General features: G+C 42.1%; 2 protein-coding genes across 2 annotated transcripts in view; both read left to right on the top strand.

The window, feature by feature from the left end:
- Nucleotides 1–19,157, top strand: part of LOC117517118 (Down syndrome cell adhesion molecule-like protein 1 homolog) — a 29,397-nt gene extending 10,240 nt beyond the window's left edge. Inside the window, 12 exon segments of the mRNA XM_034178044.1 lie at nucleotides 3,357–3,653; nucleotides 10,285–10,557; nucleotides 15,105–15,389; nucleotides 15,531–15,650; nucleotides 15,758–15,934; nucleotides 16,474–16,592; nucleotides 16,594–16,674; nucleotides 16,963–17,059; nucleotides 17,167–17,295; nucleotides 17,378–17,544; nucleotides 17,663–17,733; nucleotides 19,019–19,157. Coding sequence (XP_034033935.1) covers nucleotides 3,357–3,653; nucleotides 10,285–10,557; nucleotides 15,105–15,389; nucleotides 15,531–15,650; nucleotides 15,758–15,934; nucleotides 16,474–16,592; nucleotides 16,594–16,674; nucleotides 16,963–17,059; nucleotides 17,167–17,295; nucleotides 17,378–17,544; nucleotides 17,663–17,689 — 1,772 coding nt within the window. The 3' untranslated portion in view covers nucleotides 17,690–17,733; nucleotides 19,019–19,157.
- LOC117517607 (Down syndrome cell adhesion molecule-like protein 1 homolog) overlaps nucleotides 1–23,446 on the top strand; it is a 243,800-nt gene that overhangs the window by 187,766 nt on the left and 32,588 nt on the right. Inside the window, 1 exon segment of the mRNA XM_034178694.1 lies at nucleotides 22,402–22,557. Within this exon segment, the coding sequence (XP_034034585.1) occupies nucleotides 22,402–22,557 (156 nt within the window).

The following is a 23,446-nucleotide window of genomic DNA, read 5'->3' as shown; positions in this document are numbered from 1 at the left end:
TGTATAGCACAATTTTATTTAATGTTGTGCCATATGAACAAAAGTGCCATAACGTTTGTTCTGCAAACACTTAACAGCATTAACAACAGTCAAACAAGTAAACAAACAAACAAACAAATAATGCTTCTCCTTTTTTAAAGAATGGTAATCTGCACAACTCAAACAATGCAAGTGCATTACATAAAGATTAAAAAAAGACAGAAATTTTACATTTTGGGAACTGCATTGTCCGCTCTTTAGTCATTCATTTGGTCATCAGTTAAATCTAAATCCTTAACATAGTTAATAAAAGGTATCCATATATTCTCAAAAGTCTGTGATTTACCCTTTAATATGTAAGTTATCCTTTCCAGTGGAAGGTTTAATAGATCTGCTTCATCTATTGAACAGTACTTGGTCTATTATTGTTGTTACATGACATTGCAATAATTTTTTAACATATAGGAAGCTCAAGTTTATGAATGCTCTGTCATTCTTACTGTAATTCTGCATTTCAGGATACAACCCCTGGCAAAAATTATGGAATCACCGGCCTTGGAGGATGTTCATTCAGTTGTTTAATTTTGTAGAAAAAAAGCAGATCACAGACATGATACAAAACTAAAGTCATTTCAAATGGCAACTTTCTGGCTTTAAGAAACACTATAAGAAATCAAGAAAAAAAATTGTGGCAGTCAGTAACGGTTACTTTTTTAGACCAAGCAGAGGGAAAAAAATATGGAATCACTCAATTCTGAGGAAAAAATTATGGAATCACCCTGTAAATTTTCATCCCCAAAACTAACACCTGCATCAAATCAGATGTGCTCATTAGTCTGCATCTAAAAAGGAGTGAACACACCTTGGAGAGCTGTTGCACCAAGTGGACTGACATGAATCATGGCTCCAACACGAGAGATGTCAACTGAAACAAAGGAGAGGATTATCAAACTCTTAAAAGAGGGTAAATCATCACGCAATGTTGCAAAAGATGTTGGTTGTTCACAGTCAGCTGTGTCAAAACTCTGGACCAAATACAACAACATGGGAAGGTTGTAAAGGCAAACATGCTGGTAGACCAAGGAAGACATCAAAGCGTCAAGACAGAAAACTTAAAGCAATATGTCTCAAAAATCGAAAATGCACAACAAAACAAATGAGGAACGAATGGGAGGAAACTGGAGTCAACGTCTGTGACCGAACTGTAAGAAACCGCCTAAAGGAAATAGGATTTACATACAGAAAAGCTAAACGAAACCCATCATTAACACCTAAACAGAAAAAAACAAGGTTACAATGGGCTAAGGAAAAGCAATCGTGGACTGTGGATGACTGGGTGAAAGTCATATTCAGTGATGAATCTCAAATCTGCATTGGGCAAGGTGATGATGCTGGAACTTTTGTTTGGTGCCGTTCCAATGAGATTTATAAAGATGACTGCCTGAAGAGAACATGTAAATTTCCACAGTCATTGATGATATGGGGCTGCATGTCAGGTAAAGGCACTGGGGAGATGGCTGTCATTACATCATCAATAAATGCACGAGTTTACGTTGATATTTGGACACTTTTCTTATCCCATCAATTGAAAGGATGTTTGGGGATGATGAAATCATTTTTCAAGATGATAATGCATCTTGCCATAGAGCAGAAACTGTGAAAACATTCCTTGCAAAAAGACACATAGGGTCAATGTCATGGCCTGCAAATAGTCCGGATCTTAATCCAATTGAAATCTTTGGTGGAAGTTGAAGAAATGGTCCATGACAAGGCTCCAACCTGCAAAGCTGATCTGGCAACAGCAATCAGAGAAAGTTGGAGCCAGATTGATGAAGAGTACTGTTTGTCACTCATTAAGCCCATGCCTCAGAGACTGCAAGCTGTTATAAAGCCAGAGGTGGTGCAAACAAAATACTAGTGATGTGTTGGAGCGTTCTTTTGTTTTTCATGATTCCATAATTTTTCCTCAGAATTGAGTGATTCCATATTTTTTCCCTCTGCTTGGTCTAAAAAGTAACCGTTACTGACTGCCACAATTTTTTTTCCTAATTTCTTATAGTGTTTCTTAAAGCCAGAAAGTTGCCATTTGAAATGACTTTAGTTTTGTGTCATGTCTGTGATCTGCTTTTTTTCTACAAAATTAAACAACTGAATGAACATCCTCCGAGGCCGGTGATTCCATAATTTTTGCCAGGGGTTGTATAGCCCATCAGAAAAAACTTTGGATCAAGTACAGTTTGTTTTGAAATTATCTTCTCAATTCTAATTCTTACTTCTTCCCAAAACACTTTTATTTTCTGACATTCCCAAAGACAGTGTAAAAGAGTGCCTCTAGCTTCCATACATTTTGTACAAATATCCAGTATATTCTGTTATATCAGTTTAAATCTACTGGAGTTACATAAGTGTGCATTATCCATTTGTACTGTACTAGTTTAAGGCGTGCATTTATAGATGTATTATGAGCACCAGCACATGATACTTTCCAATCTTCATCTGAAATTCTTAGTTGTAAATCCTCTTTCCAAGCATTCAACTTAGAGTATGCTGTGACTCTTTCAATTTTTAAAATAAGTAAATTTTGTTGTTGTGGGAAAAAGTACCGGCGTGCAGCCTGAGACAAAACACAGAGGGACTTCTTTAAAAACGCTACATTTCTTCAACCATGAGAAGGAACTAAAGTATTTTCAGATGTTGTTTTCCAAATCAGGATGCTTTATGTGGATACGTTTTCGTCAAGCTGTGATGATGAATCGGACTGAAATGAACAGGTAAGATTAAGACATTATGGTTTTAATATTTGTAACAGTCTGTTTGCATAAGGACTGCAGCTTTCATTTTTCAGCCAATCAATGGACCGCATCAATGGACATATTTTGGCTTATGAATAAATTACAAGAAACGTGTGTCAGCAGTCGCATAACTTACCTACAACTTATGGCCTGCGTATATGGGACGTATGAGACATACGCTAGCATACGTCGAAATATTGTACATGCCCTGATTCTCATCATCTCTCCAGTCGCATAGTTTTGTTGATGTCAATATGTAAATGGCTTTTCTTCTTCACCATTGGAAATTTGTATTTTCCTGGTTTCACACATTACAGAAATGCCATCAACACATCCACTTGCTATGATTGTTGCACTGTTCACCCACAGGCTCATTTGGACACTGGACACATTCTGACCATCTGCAACCGATGTACTTATTCAAGTTATGTTTCCTTTTTTCAGTGTAAGAGATTTTAGTAAAATTAGTCAGACAGTTGTCTGTCACTGATGAGCAGAGCTAAATCTGTGCTGTTCCACATGCTGATTATTTGTCAGGATTTTCCTCCTTATTTTGCCCTCTTCTTGCTCTCCTTCTCCCCTCAGATGGTACTCCTCGTATTGTGTCTTCCTTCAGCGAGCGGGTGGTGAATCCTGGGGAGCCGTTTTCCCTCATGTGTGCCGCCAAAGGAGCACCACCTCCCTCCATCACCTGGACACTGGATGATGAGCCTGTGGTGCGAGACTCCACCTACAAAACCAGCCAGTACACCCTGTCAGATGGCCTGACTGTGTCACACGTCAACGTCAGCAGCCCGCTTATTCGAGATGGGGGAGTGTATCGTTGCGTCGCACGCAACTCGGCCGGTAGCGCCGAGTACCAAGCGCGCATAAACGTAAGAGGTGCCTGTCTGCTTTTCAATCTAATTCACTCTACACCCAATTTCACATAAAGGATAGTGAGAGGCATAAACACTTTACATGTCACGTCACCCGTCTGTCTGTCTGTCCGTCTATTTGTCTGTGTGTATATATATATATATATCTGTCTGATGTATGTTGATCTATCTGTCTGTCAGTCTGTCTCTCTGTCTGTCTAGTTATCTGTCTGTCTGTCTGTAGTTAGTTAGCACACCGTCTCTTTATGGAGACTCAGTGCATCTGGAAAGTATTCACAGCACTTCACTCTTTCCACATTTCGTTATGTTGCAGCCTTATTCCAAAATGGATTAAATGTATTTTTTTCCTCAAATTCTACACACAATACCCCATAATGACAATATGAAAAGCTTATTTATTTATTTTTTTAGATTTTATGCAAATTTATTAAAAATAAAAAAAATGTAAGGAATCACATGTACATGAGTATTCATAGTCTTTGTCATGAAGCTCAAAATTGAGCTCAGGTGCCTCCTGTTTCCACTGATCATCCTTGAGATGTTTCTACCGCTTAATTGAAGTTCGCCTGGAGTACATTCAGGTGATTGGACATAATTTGGAAAGACACACTCCTGTCAACATATAAGGTCCCACAGTTGACAGTGCATGTCAGAGCACAAACCAAGTATGGAGTCAAAGGAATTGTCTGTGTTGTGTGGGCCGCCAGAAGAGGAGGTACTGCTGGCCCACCACCAGAGGGCGCCCTGCCTGAAGTGCGGGCTTCAGGCACGAGAGGGCGCTGCCGCCACGGACACAGCCGGGAGTGACAGCTGTTACTCGTTACTGCCTGACAGCTGTCACTCATTCTTCATCACCTCACTCCATAAAACCCAGACGTCATCTCCACCTCATCGCCGAGATATCGTACTTCATTGAAGGTAATATCCTCAGCCGTTTTGTGTTACAGTATATCTGTATATTGTGAGTGTTTGCAGGAGTACCGGTTCCTCTATATGTGGAAGCTGAGTGAGTGCAGGACGGCACTCTTTTCCCCTGAGGAATCACTGCGGTACTCATCACATATTGAGTGAGAGGTGGAGGTGGCATTCCCACCGTTGTTGTTACTGGGTGTACACACACCCACACTTGACTGTCTTTGTTCTCGCCAGCAGTACCAGATCCGACAGTCGGAGACGGTGATCACCTGGAATTCGGGACTTGGCGGCTCCAGTATTCACCAGGTTCGGTGGTGGCAGAAATCATGTGGTTCCGGCCCTTCTCAGGACAGACGTCTTCTATCCTCGAGCCTGCCCACACGTCACCTTTGTAATTTGACTGTAATCATATTCTGAGATTGTCTGTATATTCGTTGTGCACATTTCACAACATTAAATTGTTACTTTTTGGCTCATCTATTGACCGTTCATTTGTGCCCCCTGTTGTGGGTCCGTGTCACTACACTTTCACAACAGTCTGTAGTCCTCCAAGACAGGATTGTCTTGAAGCACAAATCTGGGGAAGGGTACAGAAACACTTCTGCTGCTTTGAAGGTCCCAGTGAGCACATTGGCCTCCATCATCCATAAATGGACTCTTCCGAGAGCTGGTGGTCCATCTAAACTGAGTGATCAATCAATCAATCAATTTCAATCAATTTTATTTATATAGCGCCAAATCACAACAAACAGTTGCCCCAAGGCACTTTATATTGTAAGGCAAGGCCATACAGTAATTACGTAAAAACCCCAACGGTCAAAACGACCCCCTGTGAGCAAGCACTTAGCGACAGTGGGAAGGAAAAACTCCCTTTTAACAGGAAGAAACCTCCAGCAGAACCAGGCTCAGGGAGGGGCAGTCTTCTGCTGGGACTGGTTGGGGCTGAGGGAGAGAACCAGGAAAAAGACATGCTGTGGAGGGGAACAGAGATCAATCACTAATGATTAAATGCAGAGCGGTGCATACAGAGCAAAAAGAGAAAGAAACACTCAGTGCATCATGGGAACCCCCCAGCAGTCTAAGTCTATAGCAGCATAACTAAGGGATGGTTCAGGGTCACCTGATCCAGCCCTAACTATAAGCTTTAGCAAAAAGGAAAGTTTTAAGTCTAATCTTAAAAGTAGAGAGGGTGTCTGTCTCCCTGATCTGAATTGGGAGCTGGTTCCACAGGAGAGGAGCCTGAAAGCTGAAGGCTCTGCCTCCCATTCTACTCTTACAAACCCTAGGAACTACAAGTAAGCCTGCAGTCTGAGAGAGGAAAGCGCTCTATTGGGGTGATATGGTACTATGAGGTCCCTAAGATAAGATGGGACCTGATTATTCAAAACCTTATAAGTAAGAAGAAGAATTTTAAATTCTATTCTAGAATTAACAGGAAGCCAATGAAGAGAGGCCAATATGGGTGAGATATGCTCTCTCCTTCTAGTCCCCGTTAGTACTCTAGCTGCAGCATTTTGAATTAACTGAAGGCTTTTCAGGGAACTTTTAGGACAACCTGATAATAATGAATTACAATAGTCCAGCCTAGAGGAAATAAATGCATGAATTAGTTTTTCAGCATCACTCTGAGACAAGACCTTTCTAATTTTGCAAATGCAAAAAAGCAGTCCTACATATTTGTTTAATATGCGCATTGAATGACATATCCTGATCAAAAATGACTCCAAGATTTCTCACAGTATTACTAGAGGTCAGGGTAATGCCATCCAGAGTAAGGATCTGGTTAGACACCATGTTTCTAAGATTTGTGGGGCCAAGTACAATAACTTCAGTTTTATCTGAGTTTAAAAGCAGGAAATTAGAGGTCATCCATGTCTTTATGTCTGTAAGACAATCCTGCAGTTTAGCTAATTGGTGTGTGTCCTCTGGCTTCATGGATAGATAAAGCTGGGTATCATCTGCGTAACAATGAAAATTTAAGCAATGCTGTCTAATAATACTGCCTAAGGGAAGCATGTATAAAGTGAATAAAATTGGTCCTAGCACAGAACCTTGTGGAACTCCATAATTAACCTTAGTCTGTGAAGAAGATTCCCCATTTACATGAACAAATTGTAATCTATTAGACAAATATGATTCAAACCACCGCAGCGCAGTGCCTTTAATACCTATGGCATGCTCTAATCTCTGTAATAAAATTTTATGGTCAACAGTATCAAAAGCAGCACTGAGGTTTAACAGAACAAGCACAGAGATGAGTCCACTGTCTGAGGTCATAAGAAGATCATTTGTAACCTTCACTAATGCTGTTTCTGTACTATGATGAATTCTAAAACCTGACTGAAACTCTTCAAATAGACCATTCCTCTGCAGATGATCAGTTAGCTGTTTTACAACTACCCTTTCAAGAATTTTTGAGAGAAAAGGAAGGTTGGAGATTGGCCTATAATTAGCTAAGATAGCTGGGTCAAGTGATGGCTTTTTAAGTAATGGTTTAATTACTGCCACCTTAAAAGCCTGTGGTACATAGCCAACTAACAAAGATAGATTGATCATATTTAAGATCAAAGCATTAAATAATGGTAGGGCTTCCTTGAGCAGCCTGGTAGAAATGGGGTCTAATAGACATGATGGTTTGGATAATAACTAATTCCTTGATCAGGGGGAGAAGGACCTTAATCAGGGAGGTGACCAAGAACCTGATGGTCATTCTGTCAGAGCGTCGGTACCGACATGCCCCATCCAACCTGATGGAGCCCGAGAGGTGCTGCAAAGAGGAATGGGCAAAACTGATCAAAGATAGGTTCAACAAGCTTGTGGCATCATATTCAAGAAGACTTGAGGCTGTAATTGCTGCCAAAGATGCATCAACAAAGTATTGAGCAAAGGGTGTGAATACTTATTTAATTGAATTTAATTTAATTAGCTTATAATGCACCAAATCACAGCAAAAGACATCTCAAGGTGCCTTACATAAAACAAGTCAACATAAAATTAATAAATAATTAAAAATGAATTAAAAAAAATCAAATACATAAATAAAAACAGAAGTAAAAGAATAAAACAAATAAAATAAAAGCTATTCATAAGAAAGAGAATAAAAATAGCTTTTGAGTCTTGACTTAAAAATGTCCACGGACTCCGATTGCCTCACGGTCACAGGAAGACTGTTCCACAGGGTGGGTGCACGATACAAAAAGGCTCTTTGACCGGCTGACTTTTTCTTCACCCTGGGAACACAGAGAAGTCCCGCATCCTGTAACTGCAAAGCCCGGGCCAGCACGTAGAGTTCCACCAGATCAGCCAGATAAGATGGCTCCAGTTCATGAACAACCTTATAAGTCAACAGCAAAACCTTAAAATCTGCTCTCACAGAGACAGGGAGCCAGTGCAAAGATGCCAAAATGGGTGTGATATGTTCAGACCTTCTGCTATGTGTCAGAAGTCTGGCGGCAGCGTTCTGAACCAGCTGAAGACCCCTAATGCTGGACTGTGGTAACCCTGAAAATAGAACATTACAATAATCTAGTCTAGAAGAAACAAAAGCATGAATCAGGGTCTCAGCATCAGCCATGGACAGGATGGGGCGGATCCTCGCTATATTTCTCAGATGGAAAACAGTCCTAGTAACATCCCTGCTGTGGAGGTCAAAAGACAACGTGGGATCAAAAATTACCCCAAGTTTCCTCGTTTTGTCCGTATGATGTATGAGACACGAACCCAGGCTGAGCGCCAGCTGGTCAAACTGATGCCAATGTGTCGCTGGACCAAGAACCATCGTTTCAGTCTTATCAAAGTTTAAAAGTAGGAAGTTACTAGACACCCAACTTCTCACTGATAGAAGACAGTCCTCGGGGATTTTATGGGAGTGAGATTTCCCGCAGTTATCGGCATGTACAACTGAGTATCATCAGCATAACAATGAAAGGCAATCACAAAACGCCGCAGTATACGCCCAACGGGTGCCACATACAGGGAGAAAAGCAAGGGGCCTAAAACAGATCTCTGTGGAACCCCAAATCTCATGTCAGCAAGGTCAGAGGTAGTGCCATTATACAAGACACATTGAGAACGACTGGACAGATATGACGTCAACCAGGCAAGGGCACTTCCAGTAATCCCCCAAAAAATTCTCCAACCTATCGAGCAAAATATGATGATCCACGGTATCAAACGCAGCACTGAGATCTACATGAAATACTATTAAATTCTGTCAATCTAGGTAACACCTCAATAGTAGCGCATTGAGGTGTTACCCACTTATGTACAAGTGTTTTCTTAGTTTTTTATTTTTAATAAATTTACAAAAATCTTAACAAAAAAACTTTTTTCATGTTGTCATTATGGGGTGTTGTGAGTAGAATTTTGAAGGAAAAATGAATTTACTCCATTTTGGAATAAGGCTGTTGTTGTGTGGGCCGCTGAAGAGGAGGTACTGCTGGCCCACCACCACCAGAGGGCGCCCTGCCTGGAGTGCGGGCTCCAGGCACCAGAGGGCGCCGCCGCCTCACGGGAGCAGCCTCGGTGACAGCTGTCACCCATCACCTGAGACAGCTGACGGCAATCATCAGTGGGGTATATCAGCAGGACGGCATCTCCACCTCATTGCCGAGATATCGTTTTTACCGGAGAGGTAACGTATTGACGCTAACAGAGTGTATCTTTTTGGATTGAGCTAGTTATTTGGATTACTGTTCCAACGAGAGGTGGAGGTAACTTTCCTGCTGTTCGGAGTCCTGGGTGCAAACGCGCCCCCATCTGACTGTACTTTGTTTCCTCGCCAGCAGTACCAGGTCCGACACGCGGAGGCAGTGGCCACCTGGGAGTTCGGGACTTGGCGGCTCCAGTATTCCCGGGGTCCTGTGGCGGAGGAAGCCGTGTGGTTCCGGTCTTACCTTGGAGAGGCGTCTCCTATCTTCGAGCCTGCCCACACGACACTTTTGTGAATTGACTGTTGTCCCTTTCTGTGATTGGTTGTATTCGTTGTGCACATTCACAACAGTAAAGTGTTGTTATTTGACTTACTCCATTGTCCGTTCATTTGCGCCCCCTGTTGTGGGTCCGTGTTCCTACACTTTCCCAACAGCTGTAACATAACAGAATGTGAAAAAAAGTGAAGAGCTGTGAATATTTTCTGGATGAACAGTAGTTGGCTAGTCAGTGAGCTATGTGTCAGTTGTCATACCTTCACCAAGGACCTAACATCTGCCAAATCTCAATCCAAATCTGGACCAAATATATATTATATTTGTGTGTGTGTGTGTGTGTGTGTGTGTGTGTGTGTGTGTGTGTGTGTGTGTGTGTGTGTGTGTGTGTGTGTGTGCGTGCGTGCGTGCGTGCGCTATTGTGCTATGTTATAGAAATTGGTTAACTCCCAAATATGCCTCTAGTTTCAGATCTCCATCAGATTTTATTGGGCTCTTTTGAACAAGGCAAAAACACTACTTCCATGGTGGAGGTAGCTCCATAGATGGTGATATAGTAAAACATAATTAGAAATAATAGCAGGCTGAAACATAACAAATAGCCATTATCATGATTTTTTAAAAGGGAGCATCACTAACCTCCCTCTCCACCTCTCAACTCTATCCCTCAACCTTTTTCGCTTCACCTCTTGTTTCCATGGTTTCTCCATGATCTCCCTCACCTCACCTGCCCCTCTCGCCGACCTCTGTCTGTCTCCTCCCTCCATCCCCTCCCTCTCTTCCCTGTGTCTTTAGGTCCACCCCGAATCAGACCCATGCGGGACATCACTGCAGTGGCAGGCAGGAATACCTACATAACTTGCCGTGTAATTGGTTACCCATATTACTCCATCAAGTGGCTGAAGGATGGCATGCAGCTACCCGATAATCACCGTCAAGTGCTGTTTGATAATGGCACCCTGAGGCTGACAGATGTGCAAAAGGGTGCAGATGAGGGCACATATTTGTGCAGTGTTCTGATCCAGCCCCAGGTATCAATCAACCAGACTGTCCACGTCACTGTCAAAGGTAAGATGATGAATCATGTAAATGGTACTGGGAAAGGTTAGGTTTAATGTAAAACACATAGTTAATAATAATACAGTTCAAAGTGAAACTACAATGGAGACAGAGTCAGCTACCTGCCTACACTGCAGCTTCAATATGTCTTTTTCAAAAAAAAAAGGAAAAGGTGCGCTTGTTACTAGAAGCAAAACAAGAGACTGAAATGTGGGGACCTCACGTCCATGTTGAAAATAACGCATTGTTCAACTTATATTCTGTCCACAGAGAAAATTGCCCACTTTCTGGAAAGTGTGAGACTGTGGTGACATATTTGCAAATTGACTTGCACTTGCTCATTGCACAGCCATAAAATCAAACAAGACTCATAATCCCAACATGCCTTGCAGCAAATGTGATGGACAAATTGAAGTATATATTGGGCAGCACAGTCTCGTTTGAGGGTGGGGGCTAAAGGGTTAAAATATGACGCATATGACACAATAATCCTGCAGCCCTCGTCTGTCACCAGCAGAAAAATGGCACTTTCTCTGAATTTTTGGGCAAATTACACAGCAAACAAAGTGAAACTGCAAAGAAAAACTGACGATGCGGTGGAAAGAGGACATGATGTGTTGTGGTTTGTTTATAACCCGGAGCTCGTCGAGGCGGTTGTGCAGGCAAGAGAAAGGAGCTACTATGGCTATGTGTGTAGGCTAAAACATACCCACACAACCTCCCATTTGCTTTGTCTTCCCTTCTCCACTGGGAACCAAAAAAAAATGCACTTTTCGTGACTGCTTCAGTGATTGCAGCCAAAAACAAACAGTAGACCATTTTCTGTTAGACGTGATGCTGTGTTTGTATTGACACAAACAGCAGGCTGTCCCCAGAAGTCGTCAAATCCCGCGATATCACGCAGGGGTTCAAACGAGACTGCGGTGCCCTGTTATACAGTAGTGTTCAGAATAATAGTAGTGCTGTGTGACTAAAAAGATTAATCCAGGTTTTGAGTATATTTCTTATTGTTACATGGGAAACAAGGTACCAGTAGATTCAGTAGATTCTCACAAATCCAACAAGACCAAGCATTCATGATATGCACCACTCTTAAGCAATGTTGTATAAAGTACCCGAAAATCACACTTAAGTAAAAGTACAGATACCCATTAAAAATGACTTTGGTAGAAGTTCAAGTCACTGATTGAAATGCTACTCAAGTAAAAGTCTTAAAGTATCTAGTATTTATTGTACTTAAGTATGACTTTATTGTACTTAAGTATGACAAGTAATGTACAACTAAATGTACTCAAGTATTGAAAGTAAAAGTACAAGTAAATGTTAATAATCAAAAACGGACTGATTTTTTAAATAAAATTTTATCTAGGCTTGTAAATGACTGGTAGTATAGTCAAAATACTGAAAATTGTGCACATCACACAAAAACACTTCAGAAACAAGGTTTCAAAACCTAAACGAGAGTAGGCTACTCACTAGGTGTTCACAGGAAACATTTATTTCTATATGTATTGATTTATTTTCATGGTTTTATCTTGTTTGTTGTGTTTTGTTTCATTAGTTTCGTTTTGTCTCTTTCTCTAAATTGTATTGTAACTTATTAGTCTATTATTATTGACTATTATTGTCTAATATGTAGACTATGATTGTTGTTGCTATAATATATGAATAAAAATTAATTTAAAAAAATTACACTTTGACTCTTTACGACAACGAACGCTGAGCCATTAATTATACAGAAAACAAATCAACACAAACGTGCTGATGCGAACAGCTTAATGCTAACTTTAACATTGAAAATGCCATAGACATGCTAACGCATTAGCATCAGTCCCATTTTTAAGCTATAAACTACATCTATCAACTGTTTCAGAAGACCATAACAGGTCGGTTTAACATAAAATATTAAATATTTCTCACAGACATATGCTCTTCAGAGTTTTAGCGGGAAAAAATTAGGATAAAGCGAAATAAAATCCATGAATCATAGATCGAAGCACTGCTTCGACCTGCGAATCACTGCTTCAATTGGTTCAAGGTTCAAAGCAAAGCCGCGCTGCAGAAAAGTTGATTACAGACCCACTGCAGGTCTGTAATTAATGCAGAGAAATTATCATTTTCCTGACAAACACCCCCCAAGTGCGCAACTGCAAAACATCCTACCGGACATGTCTCATGACAAATCAGCCTGACTTCGTTGCAGTCACTAGTAATCAGTGGTGTCTCTGGCTCAAAACATGACTTTTTTTCGCGCATGTGTGTGTGTTTTTTGTAACGAGTAATGGCATGGCGTATAGAAAATGTATCGGAGTAGAAGTATGCAATTAAAGTCAGAAATGTAGTGAAGTAAAAGTGAAAGTAAGCTGAATTTAAAAAGCTCAAGTAAAGTACAAAGTCTCCCAAAACGTACTTAAGTACAGTAGTGATGTATTTTTACTTCGTTACTATACAACACTGCTCTTAAGGATATGAAATTGGGCTATTAGTAAAAAAAAGTAGAAAAGGGGGTGTTCACAGTAATAGTAGTGTGGCATTCAGTCAGTGAGTTTGTCAATTTTGTGGAACAAACAGGTGTGAATCAGGTGTCCCCCTTTGTAAGGATGAAGCCAGCACCTGTTGAAATGCTTTTCTCTTTGAAAGCTGAGGAAATGGGACATTCAAGACAGGTTCAGAAGAACAGCGTTAGTTTGATTAAAAAGTGATAGGCAGGAGGGGAAAACTATACGCAGGTGCAAAACATTATAGGCGTTCATCTACAATGATCTCCAATGCTTTTAAAATGGACAAAAAAAAAAAAGCGACACGTGGAAGGAAGAAACGGAAAACACCCCATCAAAATGGATAGCAGAATAACCAGAATGGCAAAGGCTCACCCATTGATCAGCTCCAGGATGATCAAAGACAGTCTGGAGTTACCTGTAAGTGCTGTGACAGTTAGAAGACGCCTGTGTGACGCTAATTTATTTGCAAGAATCCCCCGAATAATTGAAATGTGCAGAAGAGGTTACAATTTGCCAAAGAACACATCAACTGGCCTAAAGAGAAATGGAGGAATATTTTGTGGACTGATGAGATTAAAATTGTTCTTTTTGGGTCCAAGGGCCGCAGGACAGTTGTGAGATGACCCCCAAACTCTGAATTCAAGCCACAGTTCACAGTGAAGACAGTGAAGCATGTGGTGCAAGCATCATGATATGGGCATGTTTCTCCTACTATGGTGTTGGGCCTATATATCGCATACCAGGTATCAGGGATCAGTTTGGATATGTCAAAATACTTGAAGAGGTCATGTTGCCTTATGCTGAAGAGGACATGCCCTTGAATGGGTGTTTCAACAAGACAATGACCCCAAGCACACTTGTAAACGAGCAAAAATCCTTGGCTCCAAACCAAACAAAATTAATGCCTCGCAGATGTGAAGAAATCATGAAAACTGTGGTTACAACTAAATACTAGTTTAGTGATTCACAGGAGTGCTAAAAAAGCAGTTGAACATAAGAGTTTTGAGTTTGTAGCATCAACAAGCAGATGCTACTATTATTGTGACACCCCCTTTTCTACTTTTTTTTTTTTTTTTTTTTACTAATAGCCCATTTCATAGCCTTAAGAGTGTGCATATCTGAATGCTTGGTCTGTGGATTTGTGATAATCTACTGAATCTACTGTTACCTTGTTTTCCCATGTAACAATAAGAAAATATACTCAAAACCTGGATTAATCTTTTTAGGTCACCTAGCACTACTGTTATCTGAACACTACTGTATATTACATTATGCAGTTACTTTGTAAAAATGTTATGAAAACTTCTTTCCTAATTCCTTGATTGTCACCAAACTTGGCAATGTGGTTTAGGTATGGACATCAAGAAGCCTATTAATTTGGGGGACAATAGGTCAAAGGTCATAATCACGGATGTCTACTCTTCTGCAGAAGAGCATCACTTGTACCCTTATAACTTCTGCCTAGAGTGTCATGTGTTAGTGCAGAATATTTGTGTGTATTCTTCGTAGTTTACAGGTGTTTTAAAGCAGGATTTCTGAGAATTGAGTTCAAAACCTGTTCACTGTCATCTGAAGACATTTGCTTGTAAAGTTGACATTGATGCATTTCTGATAGAGGTAGGTGAAGTGTTCAGGTAGATTTATGTGCCAGTGTGGGTCTGTGTTTTGTTTTGTCTGTGAACCGGGTAATGATGGTAGCAGGGCAGCTGCAGAGGTGTTTAAGGATGTGTGCATGCGCCTGTGTGAGTGTGACTCTGATTTAATTAGATGAATAATAATGAAAGCTAGATTAAATCCCCCAGATGTCTCAGCTGTAGTACCCCCCCTCATACCTCCGTCACTATGGAAATGAATAAGTTTTCTCCTGCCAATTGGACTCTAACCAGAGCAGCTATTATGGGCTGCAGGAGATGGGGGTTTGAGGGGGGAGGGAAAGGACCCATTGGCCAATGACCTTCTCTTTTTCTGCATTGCTCCCGATGGCCACACTGCCGTTCTTTTGCACCATTTATCACGCCGGGTGTTTTCTGACTCTGCGTTCTTCCTCTCACCCAGTGCCGCCGCTGATTCAACCCTTCGATATCCCCTCTACCTCAGTGGGGAAGCTCATGTATATCGCCTGTGTAGTGTCATCTGGGGACATGCCCATACGCATCACCTGGCACAAAGATGGCCAACTCATCGTGCCAGGCTCTGCCTCTGGCATGGGAATAGAGACCAAAGAATTCATGAGCTCCCTGCAAATATCCAAGGTGACACTGAAGCACAATGGAAACTACACCTGCATCGCCAGCAACGCCGCTGCAACCGTCAGCTGGGAAAGACAGTTAATCGTTACTGGTGAGAAACTGAGCAAAAGTATTAAAGAAATGAAGAAATAGGTCAGAACAGCTAAGATGTAGAGGGAGGCCACTCGCATTTTTTAAAAAGATTTTCTTCATGGTCTTTCATTTGAAAAAGTGACATCTTGTTTTTTCTCAGTGCCACCACGTTTTGTGGTACAGCCCAACAACCAGGATTGTATCTATGGCAAAGCTGGGGTCCTCAACTGCTCTGTGGAGGGTTACCCACCTCCGAAAGTCATGTGGAAACATGCCAAGGGTAAAGGCAGCATAACATACCACTAGGATCAGACCATAAATGAGGTGTGGTGCATTTATGGACTTGAACCATTAAAATGAACTCTGTTCGACCTCTGTGTCCTGCAGGTGTTGGAAACCCTCAGCAGTACCACCCTGTCCCTCTAACTGGTCGTATCCAGATCATGTCAAATGGCTCTTTGCTCATCCGACATGTTCTTGAGGATGATCGAGGATACTACCTGTGCCAGGCATCCAATGGAGTGGGCTCAGACATCAGTAAGAGTATGATCCTTACTGTCAAGAGTAAGTGTCAGTCATGCTCTGTATTCTGTGAACACACTTCTTTTCATACTTTTACTCATATCTCCAGGATTGTGCATACAGTATCCAGAGCTAAGTCTCAGATTTTGAGGTTGAATCACTTTTTCTACAAAGCATCTTTGCTTCGGGCTCTGCTCAATGGCCGGTCTGTAGTGAACCCAGGAAACCTTCTCTCCACCTTACTGTATCACAACTGGTACTGTCTTTGTTATTGATTAATCTGTTCCGGCAGCATGTCTGTTTGCTCCGGATGTTTGCTGGGGTTAAAGGGCTGATGAATTAGTGATGAAAACAAAACCGCAGGAACCTCTCCAATCAATAATCTATGTATGAGGAAGACAAGTAGGAATATGGAAAGAAAACAAAGCGGGGAGGGTGCAGGATGAGGTGGCCAGGTAGGGTTTGACAATGCAGAGTGCACAGAAAAAAATAAAGATATCTATCCTTCTCTAATATACCCTCAGTTTGTAATATCACATCACTTTCCCCTCCTGATAATGACATGCCTTTATTCTGCTCAGTTCCTGCCATGATCACCAGCCACCCCAACACTACCATGGCTAGAAAGGGCCAGACCAAGGAGCTGAACTGCACAGCGCGGGGCGAGCAGCCCATCATCATACGCTGGGAGAGAGGGGACCACGGTCATCGATGCTGAGAGAAACCCCCGTTACTCCATCACAATAAACAAGAAGGGAGATGAAGTCATCTCTACCTTGAAGGTCAGAGTCATACTTCACTGAGCTCAGCATAAAGCCCTCAACCCAAATCCAAAGCCATCAGATTGTTTCATGTTTAAACTATATTGTAAAGTGTAATTATTAGAATTTTTCTTGAGAAACTCATCAACTAATTTATCAACAAATTTATGTCATCAGTATGCTGTGAAAGCTATTAGGTCGAAGCCCATGCAACGTTTTTGTCTTCTTCAAATGTTTCAGGGTCTTTATTTGTTAATGATTGTAGTTACTGACGAATTATTAGTACACAGTATACTTTGATGTTCACAGTTAAACCCAGCTGAGCGAGGAGATTCCGTCTTCTTCTCCTGTCATGCCATCAACTCCTATGGAGAAGGACGAGGGCTCATCCAGCTCACTGTCCAAGGTATCAGTGCCATAACGCCAAACATGCTTTCTTAACCTGAGACTGAACAAGAGTAATAACAGTCTCTGAGGTCAGCACCATCACCTTTCTCTTTGTAACATGCATAGAACCACCAGATCCTCCAGAGTTAGAAGTGAGGGAGGTGAAGGACAGGAGCATGAACCTGCGCTGGATCCAGAGGTTTGATGGCAACAGCATCATCACCAGTTATGACATTGAGTACAAGAACAAGTCAGGTAGGTGTTCAAGCTCTAAACCAACACATTAGTCCAGAAAAAGATCCTGGAGGCTGTTTTAGAATATGTCCTCATTTGGCAGACACCTGGATCACATGTACACAACCAGGAACATCTCGCCCACCAACAACCAGGCCAATATTGTGGAATTGCACCCGGCCTGTGTTTACAGCATTCGCATGTACTCCTACAACAAGATTGGCCGTAGTCTTCCCAGCAAAGAGCTCACAATCAGCACAGAGGAAGCACGTCAGTGACCATATCTATAATACAAGTTTCCTTGTATTGCCCGTACCTCTCTTTTTTTATGGAACTATAAAACTCAATATGTTTTGAGACTAACATCGAGTTTGACATCTTTCAACAGCACCTGACGGACCACCAGTGGATGTGATACTGCAGCCGATGACATCTCAGAGCATACGGGTTACATGGAGGGTAAAACCCTGTTGTTGTTACTTCATGCTACTTATTGTATACTTGTAGATGGTATGAATCAACAAATAAGCAAGTGTGAATGTATTATTATAAGTATAAATATGTATATTACAGTATATTGAGGTATTGCTACCAACAGCAACTTCACATGCAATAAGTGAGACTAGTTGTAATTGGCAAATAAAACATCTTGTATCAAAAATGTGTCATCGCCGGCAATAAAGGAGAGAAAGGTGGAGACAGTGTGGTGATTCATAGCGGTTCTGTGTTTAGAGACAGTAATACAGTGACCTACAATGGCTTACTTTGCAAGACCTTTCTGTAAGTGATATGAAAATCTTCACTCTCTCATCACTCATCTTCAACCGCTTTTCCGGGTTTGGGTCACGGGGGCAGCAGCTCCAGCAAGGGAACCCCAGACTTCCCTGTCCCGTGCCACATTGACCACCTCTGACTGGAGGATCCCAAGGTGTTCCCAGGCCATTGTGGAGATATAATCTCTCCACCTAGGCCTGGGTCTTCCCCAGGGTCTCCTCCCAGATGGACGTGCCTGGAACATGTCCCATGGGAGGCGCCCAGGAGGCATCCTTACCAGATGCCTGAACCACCTCAGCTGGCTCCTTTCAACGCGAAGGAGCAGCGACTCTACTCCGAGCCTCCCATGGATGACCGAACTTCTCACCCTATCTCTAAGTGAGACACCAGCCACCCTCCTGAGAAAGCCCATTTCGGCCGCTTGTACCCGCGATCTAGTTCTTTCAGTCATGACCCAACACTCATGACCATAGGTGAGAGTAGGAATGAAGATTGAAATTTCCTATGAAAATCTTAATAATTTCAAAAAATATATTTGTCTTAAAAAATGTAATCAAAAGTAATAAAACAAAGCCATACAATTTAAATTACGTTATTCTTTATTTATCTGACGTATTTTAATGTATACATAGAAAAACTTTATCTTAATTTCATGTGTACCCCCTCATGACCCTTAATGAAATAAGCGGCTTTAGAAAATGACTTCATGAATTTCATGTGTCAGTCAAAATTATGGTAAAATTTTTCGGTGAACCACAGATGATTTTCAGATTCCAAAGTGAGCTGCAGCGTTCTTAGGTTTGGGAATGGGTGCATTAATGAATATAGCATGTAAAACCTATTAAAAAATGCTAAAATATGTATTAGTTGTGTTCTGTTTAACATTTATAAGTATTATACCAGTTTTCCACAAGTAGCCAATCAGGATGTACATCTCTATAGTCATTGTTATAACCATAACTGTTTTCAGGCTCCTAAGAAGGAGCTGCAGAATGGAGTGATCCGAGGCTACCAGATCGGTTACAGAGAGAATGGTCCAGGCAGCAATGGCCAGTACAGCATAGTGGAGATGAAAGCCACAGGGGACAGTGAAGTGTACACCTTGGACAACCTAAAGAAGTTTGCCCAGTACGGAGTAGTCGTCCAGGCCTTCAACAGAGCCGGGACAGGCCCCTCCAGTACTGAGATCAATGCTACCACGCTGGAAGATGGTAAGAAAACCAGGATGAGTGAGAAGAGGAGCAAAGAGAAAACTCATGGAGTGAGAGGAGGCTTGAAATACAATTGAAAATGTTCTTTCCTTTATGTTAAGAACAGCAGTGAATACTATTACTTCAGCATACCACACATACTGCCTACCAATATGTAGACCTGAGTTCAATTATCAGTTACAGTATCTGTCAGTGTCCTTGAGCAAGACACTTCATCTGCATCATCACAGTCCAACCAGCTGCAAATGGGCACCAGTCATGGCTGGGGAAGTAATCTGTGATGGACTGACTGTCATCTATGTTTCAGGCCGTGATATACAGGGATAAGCACCGACTTGATGGCCTTTGGGACCTGTATAAGATTTACTTTTTCAGTTCACTATGCCAGAATGGTACACATTATGTAACTGTTTAGCCCATGCCGATGTTCATCTTCTATTTCTCAGCATTATGCCAATTAAGATCATTATGTCTCACAGCCACAGCTCCACCTTAAAGGGAAACTCTGGCTCAGTAGGCTTTCTCAGAGCTCTTCCTACCCTACACCCACTAGTACACCTACTTGATGTCTACACTTCTTTATGATCCAGAGAACAATGAGTTGTTGATAGTTAATCTGAGTTTATGTGACTGATTTATTTTGACAGTTTCCACTGATGTGTAGTCAGCATCCTGGAACAACTTGAATGCATGACTTCAGAAACTCTTTGCAGCACTAACACAAACTGTCTCTTTCTTCAGTGCCTAGTGAACCTCCTCAGAACGTGCGCGCCATCTCTGTGACATCGGACGAGGCGGTCATCACATGGGCGGAGCCTCCACGGGTGACACTACACGGTGTGCTGAAAGGCTACCGTGTTGTGTTTTGGTCCCTCTTCCCCGATGGAGGTGGGTGCTGTGGGAGCCAGGCCCAGTGGCCAGTGCAGAGTAATTATCACCTAAATCTCATTCTAAACTTCACTAACTCATCCAGCTAGTTGTCAGTTCACTCATCAGTTGTCAGTATGGTTTATGTGTAAGTGCACCTTTCTTATAAAACCCTGTTGGTGTTTTATACTGTTTTCATATGATTGTGGTGAAACATATTTTGTGCATGTCCCTCATCATTGTGTATGTATGTGCCACTGTTCTGTATTTTGTCATTACCGCTAATGCAACATGACCCTACACAACAGTGAATGGGCAACATTGTCAGAAGAATTTTCAAGCAAAACACGCTCAGCAGAAGTCATTGATTATTGCAGTTTATATTGTCGACAGTCCTGTAATCTTTGGATTCTGTAGCATCAACCAGATTAGAGTCTACATCTCCCCCTGGATGGGACTGCAGTCCAACACACGTTACCTCCCCAGGCGAGGCCAGTGCCCATTTACAGCTGGGTGGACTGAGACCATGTCTTGTCCAAGGACACAGACAGGTAGCATGAGTGGGATACAAACCCAGGATAATATATTGGCAGCTCAGCTTCTTTTCCACTCAGGTACCTGCTCTACATATTCATGAAAGAGCTCATAATATTCACATTGAAAATGTGAATCCACACGTTAGCAGACAGAAATTCAAATGAATTCCAAAGATGTTCCAAAGTGCTGCGTCGTAATGCATTATGGGTAATGATAAAAGACCAAATGGCCTATGTATGCACAGCCAGTGAATGTCCTTCCTAGAGGGTAGTGTTTACAGTGGAGGATAAGCTAATGCTAATAGCGTACATAGTAGAATTTTCCCATAGATTGTAATTAATGCTGTCACCCATACGTTTTTGTTCGAGATGCAGAATAGCCTATGTGAAGGGCATATCTGGATATTGTCATGTTTGCAACGGTGGCAGAGCTGACTCTGTCATGATGAACCCAGAACTGGATAAAAAGATGGAGCATTAGTTACTCAGTCATGTGACAAAGGAAGCCTGAACATGCCCCTATTTTGAGTCTGACCAGCTAAGCTATCAGGCTAACCTCAGTTTGGGTGTTTATTAAATCATATTTTTCAGAACTGTGTGATGGTTCTCATAACGGTTTGGTTTGGTGTGGGAATCACACAGTAAATGGATAAAGCTACCAATACCTGCTAAAAGTACAACATTAAATACAACAAGAATTTCACTCAGTGGGAATATGGCAACAGGAACATCTTTGATGATCCGTTAGGACGTTTCACCACACAGCATGCCATATTATTCCAGGTATTCCAGAAACAACACAACAGTTAGCAGTCGCATCAAGTGACCTCTGAACTAAAGACACCATGAGAGCATACTTGGCATCATGGGCGCGGCTTAGGGTGCCTTGCCCGCCATCGGTGTCATTTGGTACCGCCCTGGATGGACGAGCCTGTCAGTCACCCTCCAACCACCCAAAAAAAAAAAAAAAAAAAAGCATGAGAAGATTGCTCTTTCCTTCTCAAACTGTTATAATTGCATATTCAACAATTCAAATTTTTAAATATCCCAGGGGAGAAATGCCTGATTAAATAGGACTTTACACTTCTGGCTTAAAAAAAACTGTGCTCCCCTTTAGAGCAATGCAAGGCCCCTCCACAAATCAGTGTTGGGTCTGCACGAGAGTCGGAGGCCCTCGACTCTGCAGCTCTATGCAACCACGCCCCTAATTATGCATAGCATTATGGCTTAAAATAGCTTAAACTAAGAAGCTGTCATGCAGGGGAAACTATCTAATGAGACCGACACCATTTGTTTTGTTTTTCTAACAGGCTGTAAACATGTTTATTTCTACTCTAAAATTGCACATTTTAACATGGACTTAAATGGGAACCTGCTCACTTTTGAAGCCAACCTCAAGTGGCCAGTCAAGGAACTGCAACTTTTTCTTCTTTAGGGTGGCCTTCATCTGAGACCATCAAAGCGTACCGCTTGAATTTTCCAGAATTGTGCAGCAACAAATTAGTTTCCTATTGAGAAAAACGTTTTTAAAAGTGTTAGCTTTTAGATGTAGTTGTCCGGTTTGTTATTAAAAACATACATTGAAGTCCAAAATAAGTGCAGCTAATGTAGTCAAGCTAATGATATGATTAATGCTAGTAATGTTTACTAATGAAAGCAAAGCCGTGTGTGTGTAGTCTTTGTTGCCTGTCCACGTGATAACCCACAGAATCTGTAAAACAGCCTCTTTTCCTCTTTAGAATGGGGAGAGATGCAGAACATCACCACCACACGTGAACAGGTAGAGCTGCGAGGGCTGGAGAAGTTCACCAACTACAGTGTCCAGGTGTTAGCCTACACGCAGGCTGGGGACGGAGTCCGCAGCAACGTCCTCTACATCCAGACCCGCGAGGACCGTGAGTGCACACAGTCCCAGCATTTATTCATTCGTATATGCTAACAGAGGGAGCTGTACTTGGATCAGACAGGGGAGGAGGGCATGTAAAATGATCTCAAACCCTTGACAAAAGCTCATTTATGCTGGGAAGCTCCATTAGCAGCACTAATGAGAATTAAGAGGCTTTGGGTCCACAGCTCAGGGCTGAGGGAGGGTGACGTTGATGTGAGGGGAGGAGGGGTGCTCTTGCTCGCAGCATATAGCATCCAGGAGTCAGACCTCAGCCCGGGCCTGCATCCTTTCTATCAGCTCTCTGCCATAGGCTCAGGGATTACCTCCGCTTGGATTAGAGAGATTAATTTTGTGCTTACACCATTGGAGGCGGGATTACCGTCAGATCCATGTCTCTTTATAGGGAAGGAGGAAGAGGAGGTTACAGGGGTTTAAGATGGAAAGATATAGCGGTGACTGAAGCATTTGAAAAATTCACACTTGTAGTACATGGATATGCAAATGATATATTTTCTGACGGAACATCAATTTCATGTCTCCGCTTCCTGCATTCACTGCGTATTTAGTTGAATATTGTGTGATATTGTGCCTCTGGTTGGCACAGCTGTGTATTACGCATTCACGTGGGTGTGGCTGCTCGGTCAGCACCATTGTGCCACTCTGCTTCACCACCACATGGGTTTTGCTTGACGTGCAGCGGACTGGGCAGATTTCGGGCACCAGATGGGGCTTAACCCCCCCCCAACCCCTTTCCCCTCCCACTCTTACTGTGAGATGCACGTCCAGATAGAGCGATGATGACCGCCTCCTCAACACCTCCCCACCGCCACTATTATCGCTCCCCCAGGAACAGCACCTATCATTGTCTCCTATCTTCTGTCCCCCGCCTCCCTCTT

Source organism: Thalassophryne amazonica, chromosome 9, assembly GCF_902500255.1.
Source record: "Thalassophryne amazonica chromosome 9, fThaAma1.1, whole genome shotgun sequence".
Lineage (NCBI taxonomy): Eukaryota > Metazoa > Chordata > Actinopteri > Batrachoidiformes > Batrachoididae > Thalassophryne > Thalassophryne amazonica.
This window is presented reverse-complemented; position numbering and strand designations above follow the sequence as displayed.